Below are 12,396 nucleotides of genomic sequence, written 5' to 3'. Positions count from 1 at the left end.
GTACGTATTTATATATTTTAAAAATACATCGTGTATTGATTAAGTAAAGTTATATTGTATCTTTATGATACTAGATTTATTTAAGAAAAATTTAGAAAACAAAGTGCAGTTAATAAAACTAGCTATTAGTGATAAAACTTCCAATTTGAACTACCTTTGTCAAAGAGGAATCTTTTTGGTTTACAGACATGCAAGGTAGGATTGAGAAACGAAAATCAGGAGGGCAGATATACAGGTGGACTTGAAGAACGTTAGGAGCCAGAGACTCAAACATGGTCAGCTCTTTCTCGCCATCTCTTCCCCCCACCCCCCTGCTTCTAGCCATAAACCAGCTTTTCCACATGTCAGGAAAAATGGTTACTAACAGTGTAAGTTTTAAGTTGAACTAATTCTGGCTTTAACGTTTTAGACAAAAGTGCAAAAATCACAAAAAGAGAGCCTATGTCAGAGTCAGTCAGCTGTGAGTCAGTCAGCTTTGGCGAGTTTGTGAGAGGCTACTAGAAGAACATACACATAAGTTGTAGTTATAGCCATGCTGAGGTAAGGGGAAATTCCCTGGAAATAAACCAGGGAAATAGTTCCAAAGATGTATGCTATGCTTCATATAGTAAATACAGTAATAAAAAGTCAAAGAAACAAAATCAGAAAGCATAAAATACAATAAATAGGATGACATCAGATATGATGGTAAATGTGATCATATGAAAAGACTCAAAAGAAAAGTCAGTATATGCTTTTTAAGCCAAACCTGAAACAGTGACACGGGTTAAGAATAAAGGGTTGACAAAGACATGTTAGAAATATAACAAATAAATAAGATGGATGGCAATATTGTCACATAGACTAGTGTCATACACAGATAGTTTCATGTAATAATAAATTACAATGAGTAATACCCAGGTGCCAGAAATAAAACAAATTTAAAGAATAAGCAGTAAGGAGGGAGGGAAGTAAACCCCAAAGCCTCAGGGACACTAGGAGTCTTGATATTAGACATATATAAGCCTTAGGTATTGGTATACAGTTGGGAAGTCAAGTTGGAATTTTAAGTCTAGGTAGGGACTAGAGAACAAAACTTCAGACCCATGTGAGGTAGCTTCTGGCATAATGCTTTCTTTGAAGAACTGTGAGTGATGAGACTAATGGACAAAGGGAACTGGAACAACTCAGCCCCCTCGCTTAGTAAAGAAGCTGTAGATAGAAGAGTCACCTCTCATAAACCAACCTAGGTATATTCTGTGTGCTCCCTGAGGTTCATACATGCATAAACAAATAGAGCTGTACAGTGTTACCCAGTGGAAATTTAATACTATGAATTGCATTTAAAGACTAGTGTGTGAGGGCTGCGTTTTTTTTTTTTCTTTTAATAGACAGGATTACTCTATAAAGCATGGCCTCACTCTCTCAACTAATAACAGATTATAGAGCTATAAAAATGGGAAGTGCAGAACTGGTACAGAACTAGATATTAGTGAAACAAAGTTTATAGACAAATGTACATAAGGATGGAATTCTAGAAATGCATCTATTGACATGGAGAATAATTGCTCATATGAATTAAGTGTGATAAGATATAGCAGAGGGTAATCCCACTCACATAAAAGTATAGAAAAATACAAAAGGATTTCAGCAAAATATTTAAAATTATTATGCCAAGGTGGTAGGATTATAAGTGTCATATTTTTCCTTCTTCTTGTTCTTTTTAAATTCAATTTAACTATAGTTAACACTGCTGTGAGATATACAGCAGGTCTGCAGTGTTGTTTCATTCAAAGTTATTTCATTATAACATTGATGAGATGCAGTAGGAACTTAACTCTTGTTTATATCAATTAGCCTATGATAAAATTGGTTTTGTTATATGTCATTTCCCCTTAATGTTGTAAAACCTATTGACGATGTTAAGTGAGGACTTAACTATATCGGAAAGTTGTTAAGAGAGTAGACTTAAGAGTTCTCTTCACAAGGAGGAATTTTTTTCTTTTTATCTATCTGTATGAGATATGGTTGTTAACTAAACCTATTGTGGTGATCATTTCACAATACATGCAAATCAAACCATCACGTTGAACACCTTAAACTTACACGGTGATGTATATCAGTTGTTTCTCAAAACTGGAAAAAAAATAATCATTAATTCAGGTTTGTTAAAGAACCAAGGAAAGTGGGAGAAAGAACTAATGTTTGGCTTGTGTTGTGTTTTGTTCTGACATAAAAATTCTGAGGATTCTAAGGAACTTCTAAGAAAGATTCTAAAGAAATGCTAAGATTCTAAGGAAGGAACATAAATTTGTTATTTAGAAAATTAGAAATAGGGCCAATATGGTAGATGTTTATAAGACTATGATATTCAGTTCTCTATTAATAAATTTGAGTATCAGATTAAAAAATTTTAAGTTGTCCAAATCTCAGTAAGGCTCTAGCCCCACGTAGTTTTAGGGAATAAATTTTGAGAAGTGTAAACAAAAAGTCTCCATGATAGGTAAGCTGTTCCAGAATACAGAAAAAGAATGCGTATACCCCACCCCGGGTCTTTTTTGTTAATGTAATATATCCCTGTCATAACCACAGTTGCTGACATGTACAATAAAAACTGAGTGTTCCAGCCAATGGCAGTAGTAACTGTAAATGTAAAAGTAAAATACTGACAAAATTGTATACTAATTTGTATAATTTAATGAAGGAATACAAGAAATGTTTGGTGTTACAGAGTTTTATTTTAGTAAATACTCCTCAGTGGTTCTCAAAAGAGATTAATAAACCTCATTTAACATTGAAAAGCATTTATTAACTTTCTTTTTTCATATTACATTTGTTATCTGATTATTCCTTTATCAGAAAATTATTGTTACTTTAAATATTAATGTTATATCTGGGTTTTTTTTGTATTCTCATAGTCTGTGTGTATGTTTCATGTCTGTGCTCTTTCTAATTAGATTGTCATCCATTGCATACCAGGAAGAATAAGCTATATTATGAAATGTATCAATCTCCTTTTTGGGCCTGTCACATTTTAGGAACTGAAAAATTGGTGAATGAATGCATTACATTAATAAATGGAAAAGTGTGCCTTGTTTTGAATGAAGGCTCTATTTTTAAAAGATGTCATTCCTTCCTATTGTATAATTTACAAGAAGTTTTGTTAAATCAGTGTTTAGGCAAAATGATTCAAAGTATTTAATTGGTAGGATAATATTGAAATGGTTTGAAGATTTATATATGTTGGAGATTGGCAGTATTGAAGTTTATAAAGGGTTAATTAAAATATTGGCATAATATTAATGGAATCAGAATAAAAGAAAGTCTTGAAACTGTCTTGGGCATGTTTATTACTCATAATTATTATTATATCTGTTTATATAGGTATATGTGTGAGCTTGGTATATGATAAACTTGCCATTTGAAGTTTTTCCTTTAATACAAAAATATCTTTTATTTGACTTAAAGAATTAAATGTAAAAATTTGTGAAACTATTATACTTAAGTATAATAAAGGAAAATACAAATTTTATCTAATCTTGATTACAGAAAAACATTCTATGTGTATATAAGAACTTGATGGAAAAGATTGTTAGATATAACTGAAAAATCAAAACATTAGTACATCAAAACTAGAATTAAAGACATAATAAAATGGAGGGGTGGACTTTTTTTTATAGAAAAATGAGTGAAGAAATTCATAAAAGGTAGAAAGTTGACCAATAATATATACAAACATATTTAAACTTCTGATAGAAATGCAACAAAATAGCCAGAAGTTGCATGTGTTTTTTTTAATCGGAATGGCAGAGGTGGCCCAGGCTGGGTAGCTGAGTTGGTTAGAGCCACCTTCGAGATAGCTAACGTTGCAGGTTGGATACCCAGTCAGGGCACACACAAGAATCAACCAATGAATGCATAAATAAGTGGACCAACAAATCATCTCTTCCTCCCCTCCTCCCTCCCTCCTGCTCCGTTCCTCTCCCTTCCTCTTTCTAAAATCAGTAAATTTTAAAAATAGAATGGCAGAGATATTGTAATTAATAATGGTCTGTGTTGGCAAAGACGTACTTCTAATGAAAGTATAAATTGATGCAGCCTTTTTTGGAGACACTTTTCTCTGTTTCAAGGGCCTTTAAAATATGAATATTTTTTGACCCAGTAACTTGATTTTTTAATTTTTACTTATTAATCATAAGGAAATAACCTTTTAAGACAGCATGAAGGAATGCTCACAGTATCATAATGCTGGAGTGAAAAACAAAACTTAAATAAATTCTTATCTCAGTTTATTTTAAACATATAGTAAAAGATTGAAAGAAATAACCAGAAATGACAGTTGTCATCTCTTGGTATTAGCGTTATCAGTTATTTTCTTTGTTGTATTTTCCTATGCCTTGTATAGTGAACACATAGTACTTTTATAATTAGGAACTTTTGTTGGGTAGTTAAAGTGTGCTTAGATATTTTTCCTAACAAAAAAAATAGACATTGAAAAACAGTCCTTTTTGTGCTTGACTATTTTAACTCTGTGATTGGATTCTGCCTCTGAACCTTTTAAATTAGAAACAAAAGAGTGATAGTTGATGTATTTTGAGACATTTATATGAACTTAGTATGATTAGCTAAATACTTTTATTATTTTATAAAATCTTTGAAATGTTTTTACCGTAGTAAAGTGGTTTTTACTTGAGTACTTAGCACATTTCAGAAACTCATAAGATATCTTTAAGTGGATTTTTTAAAAAACTATCTGCCCTGCCAGGCGTGGCTAAGTGGGTGAGCATCGACCTAGGATCCAAAGACCAAGGTTCAATTCCTGGCCAGGGCACCTGCCCGGGTTGTGGGTTCGATCCCCAGTGGGGGACATGCAGGAGGCAGCTGATCAATGACTCATTATTGATGTTTCTATCTCTCTCTGTCCCTCTCCCTTCCTCTCTGAAATCAATAAAGATATATTTAAAAAACAAACAATTATTCTGTGATGATAATTAATATTTTATTGTTCTCAAAGAGTGATCCTCCACTGGACCCACCCATCAATTTTGTTTTTTTATCTAGATAAGGTTATTCTTTCTAAGTGAACTTTCTCCGTATATATTATCTTATAGTACCCATATTTGTATTTGGCAGCCATATTTTCTGCTCTGAAGAATCTTCAAGATAAGATTCGACGCTTAGAACTTGAAAGGATTCAGGCAGAAGAAAGTGTGAAAACCTTGTCTAGAGAAACAATTGAATATAAGAAGGTATTGGATGAACAGATACAAGAAAGGGAAAATTCAAAAAATGAAGAATCAAAGCAAAATCAAGGTTTGTTTAATTAAGGAAATGAAACACTATCAAAATGAATATTATAAAATTACTCCAAAATTGCACATTAGCATTTTCTAGTGGTCGATCTTCAGTCACCACAAAATTGCATTATACTCTGGTGTGTGTTGAGGAGCAAGTGTTGATGTTGTGAATTATATTTACTGACTGAATTCAAGACAGATTCTACTAGCATATTATATAAGGTATGATTTAGGTATCTTAAAAGGCTTCAAGGGATACTGGAGAGTGTTTCTTATATACACAGTAGACTAAATTTCTTTTAACCGTGTGTTAAAACTGTTCTATGAGTAACCTAATTTCTGCTTTTCTTACATATTCTTTTTAGAACTGACATCTCAGTTGTTAGCTGCAGAAAATAAATGTAATCTTTTAGAGAAACAATTGGAATACATGCGTAATATGATAAAGCATGCAGAAATGGAAAGGACATCTGTCTTGGAGAAACAGGTATGGTACCTCACTGATTCATTCTCAAGGACAGTTAATTATGGGGAAAATTAGATTGACATAAAGACCTTTTTTCTCAGTGAGAACCAATTGTGCTCTTTTAATAATCATTTCTACTTTTATCCTAAAGTAACCACTGGCAGTAGTACCAGTAGTTCATTTTGAAAAACTAGTGTAAGCTTTGAGAAGAAATGTAATTTCTTTTTTTTTTTCCAGCATAGCTATAAAGAGGGGTTTCCATTTTGGATGACCCTCACACACATTGCCATATCTTCTACACACAGCTTTGATGGCTTCTGTTTTCGAGCAGTATAACAGTATAAGACTGAAATTACTTGGAAATTATTTATGGTTTCTGAAGATTTGATTGGCCACCTTGTTATTGCTATACTTGGTAACGTTTTACTTAAATTGGAAAAACACTAGTGAGTTGCATGATCTTTTTAAGTCATGTTAACTTCTTTGAGCCTACATTATAAAAAGTAGAAAGATCTTCTGTATCTCTCTGCTTCAATTTATTTAAAGACTCAAGGTAGCAGATTTCAAGGTTTTTTATACTTTGAAAAACTTTGATTTTTTTATTGAAGTGTAGTTAGCACATTATTATATTAGTTTCGGGTGTACAAATAGTGTTTTAACATTTATATACCTTACAAAGTGATCACCATGATAAGTCTAGTAACCATCTGTCACCATACAGTTATTAGGATATTGGCTATATTCCCTATGTTGTACAGTACATCCCCATGACATTTTATAACTGAAATTTTGTACTTTTTATTATTTTTTTAATATGTTTTTATTGATTTTAGAGGAAGGAGTGGAGAGAGAGATAGAAACATCGATTGCCTCCTGCATATCTCCTACTAGTGATCAAGCCGTAACCCGGGCATGTGCCCTGACTGGGAATCGAACCAGTGACCTCTTGGTTCAAGGGTCAAAGTTCAACCATTGGGCCACACTGACTGGGCTGCAGTTTTGTACTTTTAAATCTCCTTCACCTTTTTTCATTTATCTCCCACCTCCTCCCCTCTGGCAGCCATTAGTTTGTTCCCTGTATCTGTGACTCTTGTTTTATTCATTTGTTTTGTGTTTTATTTTTAGATTCCAAATACGAATGAAATCATACAGTATTTGTCGTTAGTCTGACTTATTTCACTTAGCATACTGCCTGTTAGGTCCATCCATATTGTCACCAGTGGCAAGATTTCGTTCTTTTTTATGACTGAGTAGTATTTCTGTGTGTGTGTGTGTGTGTGTGTTTCCTTTATCCATTTCGATGAACACCTAGGTTGTTTCCATATCTTGGCTACTGTACATAACGCGGCAGTGAAAATAGAGGTGGCATGTATCTCTTCAAATTAGTGTTTTCATTTTAGGGTTCCTGTTCCCTCACATCCTTGCTAATACTTGTTTGTTATCTTTTTGATAATACCATTCTTGGAGATGTGAGATGATATCTCACTGTGGTTTTCATTTGTATTTCCCTAATGATTAGTGATGTTTAGCATCTTTTTATAAGACTGGAGAAATGTCTAGTCAGAAAAGACTAGACATTTCTAAAAAAGATTTTTAATTAATTTTTTGGGAGAGGAGGAGAGAGAGAGAAACATCTGTGCGAGAGTGAAACATCAATTGGCTACCTCCTGCATGCTCCCTATCAGGGTCTATAGAGCCCACAACCTGGGCATATGCTCTGACTGGAAATCGAACTGGCAACCTTTCAGTGCAAGGGAGGACACCCAACCTACTGAGCCACACTGAACAGGGCTGCCCTTTTTTTAAATAGGATTGGGGAGCAGGGTTGCTGTTTTTAAGTCTTTAATCGATTTTGTGTTTACTTTTGTATATGGTGTAAGAAAATAGTTTTATTTTTTCCGTGTACCCAGTTTTCCCAGCAGTATTTATTAAAGAGACTGTCTTTTCTCCATGGTATATTCTTGCCTCCTTCTCATAGATTCATTAACTGTGTAAGCATATGGTTTTTGTCTTTCTCTCACTGGCTTATTCCACTTAGCATATTCTCCATGTCCATCCATGCTGTCACAAAGGGTAAACTTTTCTTCCTTTTTATAGCCAAGTAGTATTCCTTTGTGTAAATGTCCCACAGCTTTTTTATCCACTCATCTACTGTTGGACACTTGCGCTGCTTCCAAATCTTGACTATTGTAAATAACACTGCAATGAACATAGGGATGCATATATTCTTTTCAAATGAATGTTTCAGGTTTCTTCAGGTAAATTCCCGAAAGGCTAATTGCTGGGTCATAAGGCAGTTCCAGTCTTAATTTTTGAGGTATCTCCATACTGCTTTCCATAGTAACTGCACCAGTTTGCATTCCTACAAACAGTGCACAAGAGTTCCCTTTTCTCCACATCCTTGCCAACACTTGTTTGTTTGTTTGTTGGTTTATTGATGATAGTCATCCTGACAGGTATGAGGTGATATTTCATTGTGGTTTTAATTTGCATTTCTCTGATGATTAATGACATTGAGCATGTTTTCTTATGTCTGTTGGCCATCTGTATGTCCTCTTTGGAGACATATTTGTTCAGATCCTTTACCCATTTTTTAATTGTATTGTTTGGTTTTTGGTGTTGAGTTGTATGAGTTCTTTATATATTTTGGAAATTAACCCCTTATCAGATGTATCGGCAAATATGTTCTCCCACTCAGTGGGTTGTCTTTTCTTTTTGTTGATGGTTTCCTTTGCTGTGCAAAAACTTTTTAGTTTGATGTAGTCCCATTTGTTTATTTTTTTGTTTTGTTTCCCTTGCCCGAGGAGATATATCAGAAAGAATATTGCTATTAGAAGTATCCAAGATGTTACTGCTTATGTTTTCTTCTAGTATTTTTATGGTTTCAGGTCTAACATTTAAGTCTTTAATTCATTTTAAGTTTATTCTTGTGTGTGGTATAAGAAGATGGTCTAGTTTCATTTTTTGCACATATCTGTCCAAATTTACCAACATCATTTATTGAATAGACTATCTTTAGCCCATTTTATGTTTTTGCCTCCTTTGTCAGATATTAATTGACTGTAAAGGCATGAGTTTATTTCTGGGCTCTCTTCTATTCCATTGATCTATGTATCTGTTTTTATGCCAGTACTATGCATTTTGATTACTATGGCCTTGTATTATAGTTTGATATCAGGCAGTGTGATTCCTCCAGCATTATTCTTCTTTCTCAAGATTGCTGTTGCTATTTGGGGTCTTTTGTGGTTCCATATAATTTTTGGAATATTTGTTCTAGTTCTGTGAAATATACCCCATTGATATCTTGATAGGAGGGGGATCTCTTTTCTGTTCCATTGATCTGTGTGTCTGTTTTTGTGCCAGTACCATACTGTTTTGATTACGATACCTTTGTAGTGCAGTTTGAAATCAGGGAACGTGATGCTTTCAACTTTCTTTTTTCAATCTATGAACATGGTATATCCTGCCATTTATTGGTGTGTCCTCAGTTTCCTTCATCAGTGTCTTAGAGTTTTGAGAGTGCTGGTTTTTTACTTCCTTGGTTAAACTTACTGCTATGTATTTTATTCTTTTTAATGCGCTTTAAATGGGACTGTTTTCTTAATTTCTCTTTCTGATAGTTTGTTATTAGTGTACAGAAACACAACAGATTTCTGAATATTAATTTTGTATCCTGCAACTTTACTGAATTCATTTATTGGTTATAATGCTTTTTTGGTGGAGTTTCTAGAGCTATCTCTATATGGTATCATGTCATCAGCAAATAGTGACAATTTCACATTTTCCTTTACAATTTGGATATTTTTATTTCTTTTTCTTGTCTGATTGTTGTGGCTAGGACCTCCGGTACTATGTTGAATAAAAGCGGTGTGTACATCTTTGTCTCATTCCTAATTTAGAGGAAAAGCTGTTGGTGTTTTACTGTTGAGGATGATGTTAGCCGTGTGTTTGTCATATATGGCCTTTATTATGTTATGTTTCCTCTGTACCCACTCTATTGAGAGTTTTTATCATAAATAGATGTTGAATTTTGTAAAATGCTTTTTCTCCATCTATCAAGATGATCTTTCATTTTGTTAATTTTTATCCTTCATTTTGTTAATATCATATATCACTTTGATTTATTTGCAGATATTAATATCTTTGTTTCCCAGGAATAAATTCCATTTGATTGTTGTGTATGGTTCTTTGAATTCAGTTTGCTAAGTTTGTTGAGGATTTTGGCATCTGTGTTCATCAAGGGTATTGGCATGTAACTTCGGTGTGGTATCTGGGTAATGCTGGCCTCGAAAGAGTTTGGCAGATTTTCTTTCTTTTATATTTTTTGCAATAGTTTGAGAAGGATAGTTAATTCTTATTTAAAAGCCTGATATAATTATGGTGAACTTAGATTCTTTTGAGGCTATTTTTCCCTTGGGAATTTCATACTTTGTAAGTTGTGTTACAACTTTAGGAGGCAGTTGTGGATTTACCTTTGCTGAGGCTTGATGGTTTTCACTGGTTCTAGTCCATATTTATGTTAATTTATTGGCTGGGAGTTCTTACATCATGAAGATGGTACATTGCCTGAGAGTTTTTGTGATATTTCTGCTATATTTTATATATCAAGGCTCCAGTATAGCCTCATGTGACATTTTGCTTCCTTATCCCTTCACTTGCTTTTGAGTTTATCTTTTTTTGCATCTGGAGTTTTTTCTTTCATGCTTTCAAACTTAATTATGTAATTTATTAGTGCGTTGATTTATCTAACACTTTCATGTGATAGATTGGGTGGGGAATGGGATGTTCAGTTTAGTCTTGCACATGATTAGAAATGTAAAACATTTGATACAGTAAGGTTAAAAAGCATTTATAAGACAATAGTAAGACTTTTTGACTAATATAGACATACCTCATTTTATTGCACTTCATTTTTTTGAGTTTTGCAGGTATTATATATTTTACAAATTGAAGGTAAGACCTTTTACCAGCAAACAGATTACAATTTGTTCAAGGCTCAGATGATTGTTAGCATTTTTTATCAATAAAGCATTTTTTATTAAATTATGCACATTGTTGGTTTTTTTTTATTCCTAATGCTGTTGCACACTTAATACTACAGTTTTGTATAAACACATCATTTATATGTACTGGTAAACCAAAATATTCATGACTCGCTTTATTAGAATATTTGGTTTATTGCTGGAATAAGTATGGAAGCAAACCTGCAGTTGCTGAGGAATGCCTATTTCACTTATAGCCGTGTGCTTTATAGCAACGTTTTGGTCAACTATAGACTGCATATATGATGGTGGTCGCTTTATGATTATAATGGAGTTGAAAAAGTCCTATCATCTAGTGATGTTGTAGTTGTTGTAACGCCATAGTGCAACAGATAACTCATGTGTTTGTGGTGATGCTGGTGTAAATAAACTTAATGCACTGCTGGTCATATGAAAGTATAGCACTTACAATTATGTACAGTACATTATACTTGAAATTGATCTAAATGACTTTGTTACTGGTTTGTGTATTTACTGTACTATCCTTTTTTTTAAATCCTCATGCAAGGATGTTTTTTCCATTGCTTTCCAGAGGGAGTGGAAGGGAGGGAGGGGGAGAGAGAGAAAGAGAAAGAAACATCTATGTGAAAGGGACACATCGGTTGGTTTCCTCCTGCATGCGCCCCGACTGGGGTCAGGGATGAGCCTGCAACCGAGGTATATGCCCGTGGCCAGAATTGAACCCTGGACCCTTCAGTCTGAGGGACAACACACTAACCAGTGAGCCAAACCAGCTGTACTCTCCTTTTATTGTTATTTTATATTGTACTCTTTCTACTTATGAAAAAGAAAAGTTTGCTATAAAACAGAAGTGCCATGTTATGCCAGCAGTAGCCTCATACGTCCAGTATTTATTGCCTCTCTTGACTGTATCATTTTCTCTTTTATTTCCTACAGTAACATGCTTTACAGGCTTGAAACCTAAGAGCAACAGGCTATATCATGTAACGTGGTCTGTAGTAGGCTATACCATCTAGGTTTGTGTAAGTGCACTCTATGATGTTTGCACAATGATGAAGTCGCCTAATGATGCATTTCTAAGAATGTATCCCTAAATATCTTGTTTAATAGGAATGGTTCCAGTACTGGAAATAAAATATGATTTTTTCCAATTTTTAACTTAGTGTGTTCTTTTAAGGGTAATAAACTGTCCATTTTGTTGGATAGAAGGAAATGAGCAGTTCACACAAATTCCTTAAAGAATTATGGCTATTTATATTACTTTGTCATATTCAGATTTCTGATAGTATATTACCTGTTGCTGTAGACTTGTATGTGAAGACATATATACTCTTTACAAGTTCAGGTACTTGGTGTTTTGGCTTTTTATCAATAGACTTCAATTTAGCATATTTCCACTTCTTATTCTAGTTTAATAGTTCACTCTGTGATTGTTCTTAAACCTGATAGGCAGCAGTCTTTTTAAACCCTTGATCCTAAACATGAAAAGAAAAATATATATATATGTTTTACATATAATTCACAGGATGTGTAAATAATAGGTACCAAAACCATAATTATTGCCTTAATAAAGAGATTAACTATTTAAAAGAACCAGACTGATTGAAAGTGTGTGTGTGTGTGTGTGTGTGTGTGTGTGTGGCCTATGTCT

At 33.7% G+C, this 12,396-nt stretch overlaps 1 protein-coding gene across 1 annotated transcript in view; it reads left to right on the top strand.

The window, feature by feature from the left end:
- The window catches only part of CEP57 (centrosomal protein 57), a 44,482-nt gene that overhangs the window by 15,478 nt on the left and 16,608 nt on the right, over positions 1 to 12,396 (top strand). Inside the window, exons 3-4 of the mRNA XM_016206769.2 lie at positions 5,113 to 5,292; positions 5,642 to 5,763. Of these exons, the coding sequence (XP_016062255.1) occupies positions 5,113 to 5,292; positions 5,642 to 5,763 (302 nt within the window). The remainder of the gene's footprint in view (positions 1 to 5,112; positions 5,293 to 5,641; positions 5,764 to 12,396) is intronic.

Source organism: Miniopterus natalensis, chromosome 11 (assembly GCF_054644295.1).
Source record: "Miniopterus natalensis isolate mMinNat1 chromosome 11, mMinNat1.hap1, whole genome shotgun sequence".
Taxonomy (NCBI): domain Eukaryota; kingdom Metazoa; phylum Chordata; class Mammalia; order Chiroptera; family Miniopteridae; genus Miniopterus; species Miniopterus natalensis.
This window is presented reverse-complemented; position numbering and strand designations above follow the sequence as displayed.